Raw genomic sequence first — 16,398 nt, 5'->3', positions numbered from 1 at the left:
CGGGCGGCTGGGGGACGAAGCAGAAAGCATTCCCAGACCAGGCCGGGGCCTCTCGCAGGGCTCCTGTCTACAACCCATTTTTCCACCTCGAGGAAGCTACCTACAGAAGACAGGACATTGCCCCTGTCTCGCCAACAAGAAGAGAAGGGGGAATGTAGTGGGTGCAGTGGCGCACGGGACCCCAAGAAACTGAAAGAGACCCCAAGTCGGAAGAAATCCTGAAACCATGGACGTGCAAAGACAAAGACAGCTGAAGTGAACAACAGCTCTGTGTCTCCCACCTCAGCAATGCAGTGAGCCCGACTCAGAGACCCGGGTCTGCAAGGAACAAAGATGATATCTTGAGATGTATGGGTGCTGATTCAAAGTCTACACACCCTCTTCCAGTTGTCTGGACATCTTTCTTTGTAAACATAGAAAGAGATCAGCTCTTTTCTTGCTCAGAGAGCCAATCTCCCCAGTGACTGTCTCCCAGCCATATATTCCTCTCTTCTAATAATAAAGTTTTCTAAATTACAAGACTCATAGTGAGCCTCCAGTTCTTTGGGCGACAGAGCCCTCCCAAACCAGGTGGATAGTCCACAACCCACAACATATCTGTCTGTCTGTCAATCTGTCAATCTGTCGCTGCCTTGTCTGCATATCTTTCATCTGTTGATCCATGGATTGATCTATCTGTCCATTTGCTTGTCTGGTGCTCCCTTGTCTGTCTACCCATCGCCCCATCGACGCATCCACCCATCGACCAGTCGACCCAGATCTGTGTATTTTTGTGTGAGTCAGATGAATGATAAAATGACAGGAAACAAACGTTTGAGCTTCCAAGCACTTCAATTTATTAAGCAGTGCTGAGGCTGAATTTGAGCTCAGGTCTTCTTGAGTTGAAATCAAATGCTCTATCCACTGTTGCACTGAGCTGCCATCTAACAATTCCTTTTATTTTCAGAATCTTTAGTACTTAGACAGGTATGTTTCTATCCACAGTCCTGGGAATTGGAAGATCTCTGGGACTGGAATGAGAAGATTGGGAGGATTGGAAAGCGAAAAGGTGCAATTTCTTGAAATTAGAAAAATTGGTGTTCTACTCCCTGCAAGGGTTTTTTCATTCAATCAATGGAACATGGAAACAACTGATTAACCAGTACCTTGCCTGTTTCCAGATAAGGCATATGGGTTGCTTAATTGTGAGAAAACTCCTTGCAACAAAATTGCAGTTTTTGGTGAGTGTAACTAGGTTCTATGTTAACGGTCTCTAAATAACAGGTAGAGGTTGTCCATCTTCCCATCTACACAGGCCTAGGTTTAAACAATGCAGTAAGGTTTTCTCCTAATTTCTACAACTGAATGAAATTTCCCTTGTTATTTGAATAATGACATTAACCTTTACCAATAATAACTATTAGGACAATATCATTAATTATATAATAATAGTTATTATTTGAATCATACTGAAATGATAACTTGCTTCTTCTCCAGCTATCCCTGGGATTCACTGTTGTTTTCTGGATCTTCTTGTCCTGAAGTGTATCCCATAGAAGTCTGTGTTTGGTGACATATAAAAAGTTGGAGAGACATAGAGTTTCTCTGCAATTAATTATTTCATGAATTATTGCTAGAGAACAATTCATAAAAGGGTTCATTGGCACTATTCTATGCCAAAAGACCACTTGTACTGCCCTCTCAAGGCTTTTATGCCCTTGGAAAAGTGAGTTCTCCCTACATGCAACAATCAACTCTGATTGGTCAACAATTAATGAGATACACTTATTCTAATGAGAGGCTGGGGGTCATGACTTTGATCACTCTTGCTCCCAGACCACCCCTAGCCTCCATCAATCTAGAAAAATGATCTACTCCTCTACCAGAGCCTGCCTGAATGGAACACAATGGATCAGAATTCACCTTGGATTAAACTCTTTGTAAAGTTTTCTAGTTGGTTGTAATCTTCCTCCTAGGATTCAAAAGCATCAACAAATCCCTGGTGATTTGGGCAATCTCATCTATCCTTCAGAGATTAAAAAGCCTAGTTTTATTTCCTTTGAATGAAGAAATAAGGAGGAAAAAAATCTTGGTCCTGATTCAGTAATTGATGATTAATATAAGAGTGAGATAATTATTTCTCTCAGTTCTTTGGAGGTCAGCGTTTACTCATGATGATGGTGTCACTGTCCTGGATCCCATAATCCCTGAGGCACTTGTAATCACGAAGTCTTTGACCTTCGAACTCTAGTACTTGGCACTCCATTGGAGGCCCCCTTGCATCCTCAATCTTCTGCTTCAGGTCCTGGATATAGTTATCAGGGTCAGCTGCATAAACCTTGCTGTGGTTATCGGGGCCCTTCACAAAGATCTGGATCTCAGGGCTGAAGGTTTCCAGTAAATAGATAACGATTCGGTAGAAGATCCCATATTGAGCTAACGTGTCACTTCCTCTGAGGAGCTGCCTTTCACCACTTGGATCTTGGAAGGACAGACGTAGCTGACCTGTGAGTGCTCGTTCTTGTTTGATTGTTTCTTTCATCTTCCAGGTTTGGTCATAGGGATTCACCCAGAGTGTCCAGTTTTCCCAATCGGACTGTCTCAGGACCACCTGAACATTTCTGGCTCCCTGGTAAAGAGGGAGAAAAAAGGACATCAATGATTCTTGGTGGGGAGATGTATCCACTACCTCAGAAAACACCACCATCCTCCATTCCTAGGGATGGGAACAGGGACATTTGGTGGCCTACCGAACCAGACACACTATTCATAGTGACAACTAGACCTAAAAACAATGTTAGCATTTACATAGCACCTACCATGTTCTAAGCACTTTGCTAAGCCTTTTATAAATATCTCATTTGATCCGCACAACAACCCTGTGAAGTAGGTTCTATTATTAAATCCATGTTCCAGTTGAGGAAACTGAGGGAGACAGAGGTTAATTGACTTTGTCCAGGATCACACAGCTAGCAAGTATCTGAGGCTGTATTTGAGCTTGGGTCTTCTTGAGTTGAAATCAAATGCTCTATCCATTGTCCCACTGAGCTGCCACCTAACAATTCCTTTTATTTTCAGAATGTTTAGTACTTAGATAGGTGTGTTTCTATCCACAGTCCTGGGAATGGGAAGATTTCTGGGACTGGAATGAGAAGATTGGGAGGAGTGGAGTTCAAATTTTGCCTTTACCATGAATAAGTTCTTACTGCTCTTTAGTCTTCAGTTTCCTCACCTCGAAAAGGAAGGAATCTGGTTAGGAGATAGAAATCTGATGTATAGAGGTAACAGTCAGATATTTACAGTGTATTTTACACACCCAGTCTCACTAGAGGCTCACATAAGACCCCAGAGGCAGGTGCTGCAGGCAGGATTATCATCAGTGACATTTCACAGGTAGATAAAGGAAGATTCAGAGATTAGGGACTGTTGAATAGCTAATATATGGTAGGCACAGGAGTCAAACTCTGCTCCTCTTGACTGCATTCTACCATATTGCCTCTCAAAAACTTTTTAGGTCATCTCTCTCTCTCTCTTTTTCTTTCTTTCTTTCCTTTTTTTTTTGCAGGGCAAAAAAAGGGTTAAGTGACTTGCCCAGGGTGACACAGCTAGTAATTGTCAGGTGTCTGAGGTTGGATTTGAACTCAGCTCCTCCTGAATGCAGGGCTGGTGCTTTATCCACTATGCCACCTAGGCAATCTCTTAATTCCCATTTTCTGTAACAAGGATGGGTCCACCAAGGCATTTACCCAGAGTGTTGACATTTTTTGGAGGGTATTTGCATCTCTTGGTATAATCCCTTCCCTTCCTCCTCTCCTTCACCCAGTCCCAGGCTATCACTGCACCCTCCCCACCCCTACCCCCATCCCAAGGTCCTGATGCTATCACTGGTTTCTCCTTGGCCTTTTCACACAGACATTAATGGGTGACTCTTCCCTAAGGGGGTAGGTGTTCTATGCTCCTCCTCTGGGCCTGGTCACCTCTATCAACCAAATTTGAAAGTGAGTATTAGCAGCAAAATTAACCCAATGAATTTGCCCCAGATACTGGAATTCCTACTTACAGGGTTGCCTTCCATTCCTAACATCCAATAATTCTAGGATCTTAACTGACTCTCCATGCTGAGGGGGAGCCAGGCCTGGGACTGTTACTGGGATGATCATTGGAGAGTCAGTACAGTGGAAAGAACTCTGGCTTTGGAGTAAGAAGAACCAAGTTCAAATTCTGACCCTGATCTCTCTGCCAGATTCCTTGCCCTACTGAGCTCACTCCAGGCTGTCCCTTTGGGGCATGGAGGTGATAAAATAGCTGATCCTGTTCAGATTCTTCCTTAAGAGGGTCCCAGAAGACCTGGGAATGTTAGAGGGGCTGGGGTCCAGTCCAGAGGCAGAGTGGGTGATGAGGCCAGGCCATGGGGAGGGAGGTTTGTACCTGGACACCCCAGCCTGTGATTTCTTCATCATTCTCATCATAGCAGCAGTCCTGTTTCAAGCAGTAGGTAGCTTCCTGGGCCAACAAATCCCATCTCCTTCCCTCTCCCACATTGTTGGTAGGGTCGGCTGGGTCCAAGATAATGGGTCTGGAACAGAGAGGTAAGTTCATGATGGTGCCCTGCCCTATCACCTAGCCCTATCACTTCTGTTGCATTGAACTTAAACCTATTGCTTCCAGTTCTGTCCTGTGAGGCCAAGCAGAACCAGTAGTATCCTTGTTCCATAGATAATGAACTGGTGCAGTGGAAAGAGAGCTATGCCTGGAGTCAGGAAGACTTGAATTAAAATTCAGCCTCAGACACTTATTTTCTTGGGCTCATTTGGAACATGGCTTGAGGAGTGGAGAGAACTGGAATCCATGTAATGATCACTGTGTGAAGGAATTGGGGGTGTTAACTATGTCATGTGAAAGAACAATGTAATATTTCATTTGGCCCTAGACAGCAGAAGAAGGAGCAATGAGAGAGTGGGGGTGGGGAGAGAGAGAGAGAGAGAGAGAGAGAGAGAGAGAGAGAGAGAGAGAGAGAGAGAGAGAGAGAGAGGATAAAGAAGAGAGGAGAGAGAGAAAGAAGGGAGAGAAAGGAGAGGAGAGAAAATGAGCATGAGAAAGAGGAGATAGAATTAGAAAAATGAAAGAGAGGAGGGAGAGAGGAGAGAGGAGGAGGAGAGGAAATGTGAATGATAATATGAGAGAAAGAATGAAAATGAGAGGAAAGGAGAGAAAATGAGAAAAATGAAAGTGGGAGAAGGAGAGAGAGAGAAAGGGGGGAGAGGGAGAGAGAGAAAGGAGAGAAAGAGAAATGGGGAGAGAGAAGGGGGAGGAGAGAAAATGAGAATGAGAAAATGAGAAGAAAGGAGAGAGAACAAGAAAACTGAAAGGGGGAAGGGGGGAGGGAGAGAGAGAGAGAGAGAGAGAGAGAGAGAGAGAGAGAGAGAGAGAGAGAGAGAGAGAGAGAGAGAGAGCAGCTTTTCTAAAGTGGAAGGGGTTTCTTGAATAAAGACTGATGCAATTTCCCCTTAATGTAATTCTCTAAGGTAAGGCTGGATGACTTCTTAGAGAGGGGATTCCTTTAGGGGTAAGGATTACATTAGATGACTGCTTCCAACTTGAGCTCCCTTTACTTCTCTTTGAAAGAGAAGCAAGCACCATTTCCAGGACTGCATTGGATGATGCTTGCCAGCTGGGCTATTCCCACTTTTCATACCATAGAGTCTGTGGGACTTAAAACTGAGCCCATTCCAGAAGTCTACGTTCACCCCACAACCTCCCTGACCTGTGGGCATTCAGATGCTTCCCCTTGGAGTAGGAGGAGAATCAGAGGATAGGGGAGTAGAAGGGGAAAGGAATAAGCATTTAAGTGCCTACTATGTGCTGAGTACCTTACCAGTATTATGTCACTTGATCCTCACAATAACCCTGGGAAGTAGGTGCCATTTTTATTATTATGGGAGGAGGCACCCATCTGCCAGCTGGGTTTTTATGGAGAGAGGGGGTGAGGTACTTGATATAAGCAATTTAGTCCTACCCATATCAGCTCCATTTTACCCTTTCACTTTACAAAAACCTTCACCATCTCATCTCCTATGTGTTCTGGTAGCTTTGATTTTCCTGATCTCATGCCTTCCCCACGTGAAAAGAAGAAGCCCCCCCCCCTTCCCTCCCCTTTCTTCCCCTCTCTTCCCTCTCATATCCCCTCCTGCCAGAGAACAGAGGGAGGGAGAAGGGAGCCAGGCACCTAGTCTTCTTTAATTTCTGTTTCACAAAGTCTCGAACGATGGCATTTTGGAAATTGTAATTTGTGGTCCAATAGATGCAAATGTTTTCATAATCCCGGAGCAGCTCCATTACAGTCACGAAGCCTTCGTCAGTTCTGAAGTTCTCAGCTTTCTGAGTGCCCATTTCCCAAGCATGGACGGTTAGCAGTTCCAGGGCATATTTGGGGGGCAGAAAGGTTCGGGGGCATTTAGCTTTCACTTTCTATGAAAAAACAGCAAGACCATCCTTCATGAGTTACAGTCAATCATTCAGTCAACGCACATTTATTAATGAATGAAAAAGCATCAAGCACTAACACTTTCTTGATGCCAGGCACTGTGCTAGGTCCCAGGGATGACAAGATTGGAGATAGAGAACCATATGTGTGCAATGGTAAGAAGACCCATTTGGTTGGACTATAAAATATTGGAAAGTAAGTAATATACAATGCGTTTAGAAAGGTAGATTGGAGCTAAATTGTGAAAAGCTTGCCACTGGATATCAGTGAACCCAGGTCTGTCACAATTTGACTTATGCTTTAGTAATATCTTTTTTTTTTTTTCTGGGCAATGAGGGTTAAGTGACTTGCCCAGGATCACACAGCTAGTAAGTGTAAAGTGTCTGATTCTGGATTTGAACTCAGGTCCTCCTGACTCCAGGGCCGGTGCTCTATCCACTGTACCACCTAGCTGCCCCTGGTAATATCATTTTGATAACTGCGTGGAGGATAGAACTGTGAAGGGAAAGCCTAGAGACAGGGGTACCAATAGAGAGCTATTAGAGTAATCTAGATGAGAGGTGATAAAGGCCTGAATGAACGAGGTGCCTATGTGAGTAGACAAAAGGGTAGGAAAAAAAAGAGATTGTAGAGCTAGAAATAAGACATGATAACTTGACTGACCATGATGGGGCAAGAGAAAGTGAGGCACTGACGATGATGCTGAGTTAGTGAACCTAGGCTATTAGAAGGAAGTTATACTTTCTTTTTTTCTTTTTCTTTCTTTCTTTTTTCTTTTCTTTTCTTTTTTTTTTTTTGCGGGGCAGTGAGGGTTAAGTGACTTGCCCAGAGTCACACAGCTAGTAAGTGTCAAGTGTCTGAGGCTGGATTTGAACACAGGCCCTCCTGAACCTGGGGCTGGTGCTTTATCCACTGTGCTACCTAGCTGCCCCCCTAGGAGGTGATACTCTTGACAAAAATCCAGAAAGAACTCCTAGCATCAAGGGTTTTTTTTTTTGTTTGTTTGTGTTTTTTTTGCAGGAAATGGGGGTTAAGTGACTTGCCCAGGGTCACACAGCTAGTAAGTGTCAAGTGTTTGAGGCTGGATTTGAACTCAGGTACTCCTGAATCCAGGGCGGTGCTTTAACCACTGCGGCATCTAGCTGCCCCAGCATCAAGGGTTTTAATGACACTCAATTCCTAGGGTTTACAAGATCACCTTCAATGCTCTTGCTTGCTTGCTTATTTTTATTTATTTATTTATTTATTTCATTGGCAAAATGTAAATAGTTTTAAAGTTTACAAGGAACTTGATAAATATTGTCTCTTTTAAGACTCTGGTATCCTTGACAAAAGGTCAGTCCTGTGAAATAAATATTATTATCACCCCCATTTCACCCCTGAGAAAACTGAGGCTGATAAAGATTAAGTTAACTTGTCCAGAGCCACACAGCTAGTATGTGTTTGAGGCAGCATTTGAACTCAGGTCTTCCTGAGTCAAGGTCTGGCACTCTAACCTCTACACCCTCTTAACTGACAATGCACCAAATTGTCTGGCACAGGCCCAAAGATCTGGCCAGCAGGGAGTGAGTCTGGGCTTAGAGAAAGCTGCCTTTGCTCTGGGAAAAGTAAAAATTTCAATAAGAAGGGAAATCTTGGGTCCATCTGGCCACTCTCCATTGGCTGAGGTATCCTACTTCCTATGCCGAAGATTCTACAGAGCCACCATCTCAGGAAACAAGAGTTGAGAGGTATCAAGTGAACTCAATCCATATTTAGCCAAGGTTCTCTTCTCCGGTATCCCTGACAAAGGACCATCTGGCCTCTGCTTAAAGATCTCCCTTGAAGGACTGCCCACCACCTCCTAGAAAGCCTTCCACTTCAGGACAGCCCTCATTGATAGGAAGTTTCTCCTGATTTCAGGATGGTGTCTCTACACCTTCCCCCCTTCATTGCTCTTGGTTCTCAAAAAGGTAGCCTTTCAACCACTTGAGGACAGCCCTGGTACTTCTCTCAGCTTCTTTCTTCTTCAGACTAACCCATTCTTCATTCTTTCAACCAGTGCCCACATGCCACAGTCTGTGGTCTTCTCACAGTCTTAGTAAACCTCTTTTGGGCAAGTCATAACTTGACTTCACTACAATGTCATTTTTGGAACTGTGCTATAGGTGTGGCTGGCCAGGACAGCCCATAGCAGAAATGCTTCCTCTGTTGTTCTAGACATTGTGTCTCGATGCAGTCTAGGGCAGATTAGTTTTGGGGGGATGCCACGTTATACCACTGACACACTGAACTTGCAGAATAGGACTATGGATAGGACACAGGTCTCCCAGCTGTTCCTCAAACAAGATGCTCTAACTCTTGACTAGGTATTTTCTCTGACTGTCCTTCATGCTTAGAATGCCCTTCTTCCTCATCTCTGTCTCTTGGTTTCCTCCAAGTCCCAGTTAAAATCCCACCTTCTACAGGAAGCCTTTCCCTGATCCCCTTTAATTTTAGTGCCTTCTCTCTGTTGATTATTTCCAATTTCTCCTACACATAGCTCGTCTGTACACAGTTGCTTGCATATTGTATCCCCTGTTAGACTGAGCCCCTCAAGAGCAGAGACTGCCTAGCCTTTCTTTGTATCTACACAGATTAGTACAGTGCTTGGTATATAGAAAATGCTTAATAAAAATTTTTTGAATGATTGACTGATCTCTATTTGCTTCAGTTAAGTGTTAAGATACTTAACCTCTGTTTGCCTCAATTTTCACAACTGTAAAGTGGGAATAATGATAACACCTACCTCTCAGGCTTGTTGTGCAGATGAAATGTGATAATATTTGTAAAGTGCTAGCTACCTATTATTCTTCCTTTGATTTATCAGTACAATCACTCTAAGTGGAATGAGCCTAGAATGAGCTGGTCCTGATTAAGCTTGATTGGTTCTTTTGTCATCCCTGTTAACCTTTCTAAGGGCCTACATACCACTTTTAGATGTAGGAATTAAGGGCTCCTCTTATGGACTTCCGTGTTAAGAGAGAATTTCAAGACCTTAGTATGTCATCTCCATGGGTCACCCTGTTAGCTCTGGGGACTTTGAATCCAGGTAGAAGCCAGAGACAGAGGCCCCCTGGGAATTAGGCCAATATTAGTTCCATTCTGCTTAGCATAGTATCTAGCACATTATAAACATTTAATAAATACTTTATTTCTTTCTCTATATAGAAAGAAGGGGAGAGAAAGGAATAGGCCTTAATAAAGCACCCACTAGGTGCTAGGCACTTTGCCAATATTATCTCATTTGATCCTCATGACAACTCTGGGAGGTAGGTGCTATTATTCTTCCCATTTTCCAGATGGGGAAACTGAGGCTGAGAGAGGTAAAGCAACTTGCCTAAGGCCACATAGCTATCCTGGTTCTTATTTAATCTGGGTCCCTCTCGGCCAATGACTTTTCCTCTGTGGATCTTTGCCTCATTTCTAAAATGAGGTTGGAGCTGGTGCTGGACTAAATGATCTCTAAGATCCCCCCCTCTCTCTGATAAAACAGACTGCCCATTTGTTTGTTTCTTTGAAATTTGCAAAGCCCTTGACAAACATTTTCTTCTTTGAACCTAACAAAAAACTGAGGTAGATTCTCTTACTAGCTCCATTTTAAAGATGAAGCTGGGGACTGGAGAAGTTAGAGGACTTGGCTAGGGTCACACAACTCATAAACTGTGCCTGTGAGGGTTAGAGTTTTGAACCTGGATCTTCCTCAAACCACAGAAAACATGCTATAGAGTCTCCTTGCTGACTGTGCAACAACATGACCCTAGGAAATGGTCACTGCAGTGGGGACCCCCTTGCCCACCCTTCTTCCACCATGCCACTCACTTTCATGTACCAGTGCTTTACCAGTCGAAGAAGAGCCTTCAGTTTGGCTGGCCTGTGCTTGAAAAAATTCCTCTGTAATTCAGTGAAGGATGAAGAGAATTCACCAGCCTTGCTTTGGCTGTTTATTAGATTTTCATAGACCTCGGAAGGTGGCTTCTCATCTGGGGCAAGATTTCCTGTTGTGAGAGAACACAGAGTAAATCCTGGATTAAGGGACAGGAAGATCTCTCAGGACAAGGTCTAGCAAGGTTGGAGGATTCCTTCTCTTAGGAAGTGGGGCTGGCTGAACTCACTGAAATATGGACTCACTGAAGCCAAATCCCCCAGATACTCAGAATCACAATATCAGAGGTAAAAGTGACTTTAAGCATTTACTAGCTCAACTGCTGGTTGTCTGAAAAAAATATGTCCCACATGCTTATAACATTTTCTCTATAACTTATTATTATGTTATTAGCATGCTACTCCATGTTAATAATTTCATGTTAATAACATGAAAATGTTATCATTAAGATTTTCTCCATCACTTCCTTAAACCTAGACAAGCTACAAAACAATAAATCAAATCTTGATTTGTAGCTTGCCATTTCCAAGGTGTAAATGCTAACCTTGAAAAAATTTAACAATCGACTCTCTGATTGTTAGGTCTTGTACACCCCTGAGTTCCACCTGTACCTGAACAAGATGTCTCCCTACAAGATGCCCTCTCAAAAGGTGGCCATTCAGCTTTTGTAAAACAGAATTCATCATCTACTCTTCCATTCTCCAAACTCATCTGTCTCCCTAACTTCCTTATATTTGTCCAAACGAAATAAGATATGTAAACCTTGAAGTGATATCTGTGCTATCTATTGTTATTGTTGCTATTGTTATTCCATCCAGGACACTCCCATTTTCTCAGTCATTTTTTAAAGTTGTTTTTTAGTTGCGTCCAGCTCTTTGTGGCCCCATTTGGGGTTTTCTTGGCAAAGATACTAGAATGGTTTGCCATTTCCTTCTCCAGCTCATTTTAGAGACGAAGAAACTGAGGTAGAGAAGGTGAATTGACTTGTCCAGTATCACACAGCTAGTGTCAGGCTGGATTTGTCCCAGTGTTCTATCCATTGTGCAACTAAGCTGATTATCTATCTATCTATCTATCTATCTATCTATCTATCTATCTATCTATCTATCTATCTATCTATCTATCTATCTATCTAGATATCTAGATATCTAGATATCTATCTATCTATATCATCATCATCATCATCATCTATCTGTTTGCCTGTCTGTCTATCTAGATCTCTGTCTTTCTCAGTTATTGACTCTCAAAGTGCTAGATAAATGCTAGCTCTTTTTTTTTTTTTGTGAGGCAATTGGGGTTAAGTGACTTGCCCAAGGTCACACAGCTATTAAGGTTTTTTTTTAAGTGTCTGAGGCCGGATTTGAACTCAGGTACTCCTGACTCCAGAGCTGGTGCTCTATCCACTGCGCCATCTAGCTGCCCCAATGCTAGCTCTTTTTAATTCAGGCCATCAGCACATCCCATATGGAGTAGTCTGATAGCCTTCAAATTGGACTCCTCTCTAGTCTCTCCCATCTATGTCACACACAGCTGCCAAACTGTTATTCTGCCTCTGGCCTCTTGATTTTTCTAAACTATAGATGCCTGGCCATGCCTGCCCTGCTCAGTGAACTCCAGTGCCTCCCTATCACCTCTAGGATCAAATATAAAAGTCCTCTCTTTGGCATGGAAAGCTCTTCATGACCTGGCATTTTCCTCCCCTCCACTTTTGTGATTTAGCTATACTGGCCAACATGGGGCTCACACACAAATTCCAGACTCTGGGGCTCCACTTTTCCTTCTGACTTTCACCTCTTTCTTCAAGACTCAGCTGAAATCCCACCTTCTTCTGCTGGAGGTCTTCCCCAGTTCCCCCAGCAGCTAATGCCTTCCCTATTCGGGGTTACCTCCATTGACTGTGTATGGATCTTGTATGTTCCTAGTTCTTTAGATGTTATCTTCCCCATTAAGGCTCCTTGAGGGCAGGGACTTTCCTTGCAATCTTCAGCACCTAGTCCAGTGCCTGGATGATAAGTGGCTTAATTTGACTTTGCTTAAGCGGCTTTAGAGCACTCCCTTTAGACCTCCTACCTTGCAGCCTGGCATGGTTGCCTAGCACCCTCGAGGAGGTGACACTCTACCCTTACCCAGGGCATCGAAGGCTGGCAGCATGTTCACTTTAATAGGCTCACTCCTTCTCTTTGCCTGGATGTAGAAGGACAGGGATCGAGGAGCCGCCTTCCTATGCCCGTTCTGTCTCACAGTGATGCTCCGAATGTCAAAGGCCAGGCTCTTCCGACACCTGGTGAGTCTCTCCTCCACGTGTGAGATGATGTGACCTCGGAGCTTGGCCTGCTCTCGGAAGCTGTAGAAGCAGCTCAGGAAAATGACCAGGTCCACATCGGAGCCATAGCTTAGGGTTGTCCCTTTCCCACAGGAGCCTCCCTGCCGAGGACAGAGCAGGTTCATTATGAGTGAATTGCTGTTGACCTTGAGGTTCCCTTAATCCACGAGTGAAACCCCCAGGGGCTCAGAGGCGGACCATTTGGATCCCATCATCTAGTTCATAATGTTGCATCTAATGTTTTGTTTAATTCTGTTTAAATTTTTTATTTCCCCTTCAACAGAACATAAGCTTCTTGAGGGCAGGGATTGTTTCATTTATGTCACCCCGCACAGGACTTGGTACAGAGGAGACACTTAGTAAGTGCTTGTCGAATGAACAAACTATGCAAGATGCTTTCTGAAGAGGAAGAGACATCATGGATTACATAGAGGCAACCCTTCATGCTGACTTTCAGTAAGAGCCTACAATTAGGAGAAATACAAAGCTTCTACATGTGCAAGTTAGTAGTCTTGGACTTCAGACCACCCCTAAACTGCTTAATATGTAGAGTTGTCAGGCTGTGTGACCTTGGGCAAGTCACTGGACCTTTCAGAGCTTCAGTTTCTTATCTATAAAATAAGGTCATTAGTCTGGAAGCACTCAGAATCCTTTCTAACTCTACATATAGGGTCCTGTCATTCCAAAGTGGAATGGGTCAACTTGAGTGGTAGTGAATTCTCCCTCACTGTGGTGTCTGGAAGATACTTCCTCACTTCAGGTTACTCCAGTACTAAAGCCCTCCTGTGCCAGCTGCTGCTGGGTGAACCTGAGAACTGCCCATCCTAACACTAGTCAGCACAGCTCGGGCTCTCCTCACACAACCACTCTAGGACTGGCAGGGTACTAAGCACTTTATAAATCTTATCTCATGGGATCCTCACGACAACCGTGGGAAGTAGATGCTATAGTTATCCCATTTTAAAGTTAAGGAAGCTGAGGCTGGCAGAGGGTAAAGACAGGCTCACACAGGCAGTAAAAGTATCTGAGGCTGGATTCCTACTCAGGTCTTCCTGGTGCCAGGCCCAGCACTCTATCCACTGAGCCATGCAACTTGCTCTTATCTTTATGTATTTTGCATAGAACTACTTCCGGAGGAAGATTGTAGCACCTGTGCCACTCCCCAGTCATGAAAGGCTTTGCTTCACAGATTCTGTCCTCCAGTTTTAATAAGACTGAGGAGTCCGGGAGGGGCCCAGGATGGTCATGGGACCACTGGTGAAAGCTAGTGACCTTTAGAAAAAATGGAAGGGGGAAGAGAATAAGCATTTCTTAAGCACCCACTATGTGCCGTACTTTACAAATATTTCATTTTGAGATGTGGGAACCCCAGATCCTTTTCTCTTTTCACAATAGGATATTAGATCTAGAGCTGGGACTTCAGACACCAAACAGTCAATCTCTTCATTTTACAAAGGGAGAAAGTGGAGACTGGGAAGTAAAATCACTTGCTCAGTCATTCCTCCCTCCTTCCCTTCTTCCTTTCCTTCCTTCTCTCCCTCCCTCCCTCCTTCCCTCCTTCCCTCCTTCCCTCCTTCCTTCCTTCCTTCCTTCCTTCCTTCCTTCCTTCCTTCCTTCCTTCCTTCCTTCCTTCCTTCCTTCCTTCCTTCCTTCCTTCCTTCCTTCCTTCCTTCCTTCCTTCCTTCCTTCCTACTGTGAGAATTGGAATGACACCCCCTGCTAGGAGAGATATTGCAGGGAAGCTCAGCCATGAGGAGAAACCATGTGATTTGAAAACCATGTGACTTTGGTGTCAGGAAGTTACATCTATAGAACCACCCATGGGACCTGTCAATCAGAGCTACCAACCAATCAGCTTGGAGGTGTGTGTGTGTGTGTGTGTGTGTGTGTGTGTGTGTGTGTGTGTGTGTGTGTGTGTGTGTGTGTACACAGCCCTGTTTCCGATTTCACAAGGGGGATTCTAGGAGAAGCCCTTGAGGAGAGGCTTTTGGGTTCCTGACCTTGGCTTGGCGGGTCGGATGCTTGGGTCTCTTAGAGATAGTTAGATTTTTACCTCTCTCTCCCCTCACCAACTTCTTTTTTTTTTTTGGGGGGGGCAATGGGGGTTAAGTGACTTGCCCAGGGTCACACAGCTAGTAAGTGTCAAGTGTCTGAGGCCGGATTTGAACTCAGGTACTCCTGAATCCAGGGCCGGTGCTTTATCCACTGAGCCATCTAGCTGCCCCCCACTCCCAACTTCTGATGCACTTTAATATATACTTAAAAGGCTAAACTCTTGCTAAAGCTTCTAATTTAAGGTGACCACTCATCAGAATTTAGAAATCATAGCTAGAATTTTAGGCCCTTACACTTCCTTCCTCTTTCCTCCTTCCTTCTTCTCTCCTTCCTTCCTCTTTCCTCCTTCCTTCCTCTTTCCTCCTTCTTCCTTCCTTCCCTCTTTCCCTTCCTCTTTCCTCCTTCCCTCCCTTCCTTCCTTCTTTCCTTTTTTCCCTCTCTCCTTTCCTTCCTTCCTCTTTCCTCCTTCCTTCTTCCCTCCCTCTCTCCTTTCCTTCCCTTTCTCCTTCCTCCTTCCCCCCCTCCTTCCTCCCTCCCTCCTCCCTCCCTTCACTCCCTTTCCTCCATCCTTCCTCCCTCCCTCCCTCCCCTCCTTCCTTCCTTCCTTCCATCCCCTCCCTTCATTTTTTTTGCAGGGCAATAAGTGTTAAGTGACTTGCCCAGGGTCATACAGCTAGTAAATGTCAAGTGCCTGAGACCCAATTTGAACTCAGGTCCTCCTGAATCCAGGGCCGGTGCTTTATCCACTTTGTCATCTAGCTGCTCCCCCCTTCATTCTTGAAGAGAACTATGATGTCAGGAAGGTGTAGCTCATAACAGAGTCAGCATTGGAATCCCTATCCTTTGACTTGCAATAATCTCTCCTGCCTCAGGTCACCCTTCCCTCTTCCCTCCCCTTCCCCTCCCCCTCCCCCTCCCCAAGGGGTCAGCCTCTGGGCTATCTCCTGGTCATCACTGATTTCCTGGGCCCTCAAGCAGTCCAGCTGGCTACCCCAACCTCTTACATCAACCCACACTGGGTGGAAACCAGGTGGAGGGCTGCTTGCCAGAACTTCCTTGCTTTTCTCACCTTAACCACCCTCTTCACCTTAACCTCTCGATCTATGAAGAGCTGCGTGTGGAAGCACTGGTCCCTCAGGAACCCCTCAATCCTCTTGAAAACATCCTCGATTTCCTCTTTCCTCTCCGTGTCTGGTTGGAGCTCCTGAGCCACAAAAGCATCCAGCCTCCTGGCTGGGGTCAGGTACAAATCTGGGCAGAACGCCATCTGGACCTGCAGCTGTGGGGTGTTATTGTTGTTGTTGTCGGTAGTGGTAGTCCTTAGTTCTTGAAGAGGACCAATGATGTCACAAGGGTGATGTTGTCAATCTTACTCCTCCAGAATCATGAAAATTCAGTTAGGACTGTAACGATTGGAATAACGCCACCTGCTGGATACTTACTGTAGAGGAGTTCTGCCCATGAAGGGAAGGTCTTTGAGGGCAAGACCAGGAGTCAGGAAGTGACGCGGGCTAGTGGGAGGAGGAAGGAAGAGACTGGCGCTCAGTCTGGCACTCTTTCCTCTGGACTCTGGCGGAGAGCGGAGCTAGAAATGTGCTCTCCCTTTAATAGATAGGAATCTAGGCCTTTCTCTCTCTCTTTACCAAATTCTTA

General features: G+C 44.7%; 1 protein-coding gene across 1 annotated transcript; it reads right to left on the bottom strand.

Annotated features, from left to right (window-relative positions):
* Positions 1-824: 824 nt before the first annotated feature.
* Positions 825-16,144, bottom strand: LOC122734748 (2'-5'-oligoadenylate synthase-like protein 2). Its single transcript, XM_043975809.1, has 6 exons — positions 15,815-16,144; positions 12,494-12,791; positions 10,304-10,479; positions 6,206-6,447; positions 4,408-4,555; positions 825-2,608 (listed from the first exon to the last, which is right to left on the bottom strand). Exons 1-6 carry the CDS (start codon positions 16,010-16,012, stop codon positions 2,138-2,140), a joined length of 1,533 nt encoding a protein of 510 aa, XP_043831744.1. The 5' UTR covers positions 16,013-16,144; the 3' UTR covers positions 825-2,137.
* Between the last annotated feature and the right edge of the window lie 254 nt (positions 16,145-16,398).

This window comes from Dromiciops gliroides, chromosome 1 (assembly GCF_019393635.1).
Source record: "Dromiciops gliroides isolate mDroGli1 chromosome 1, mDroGli1.pri, whole genome shotgun sequence".
Lineage (NCBI taxonomy): Eukaryota > Metazoa > Chordata > Mammalia > Microbiotheria > Microbiotheriidae > Dromiciops > Dromiciops gliroides.
The sequence above is the reverse complement of the archived record's forward strand: the minus strand, read 5'-3'. Positions and strand labels throughout refer to the sequence as shown.

Bases quoted from the DNA above. Each gene is read 5' to 3' on its own strand.
- LOC122734748 (XM_043975809.1), bottom strand. From the start codon at position 16,012: ATGGCGTTCTGCCCAGATTTGTACCTGACCCCAGCCAGGAGGCTGGAT. The intron at 12,792-15,814 runs GTGAGAAAAGCA...TGTCCTCGGCAG, and splicing joins AGGTGAAGAGGGTGGTTAAG to GGAGGCTCCTGTGGGAAAGG. The intron at 6,448-10,303 runs GTGAGTGGCATG...GTTTTTTCATAG, and splicing joins TAAAGCACTGGTACATGAAA to AAAGTGAAAGCTAAATGCCC.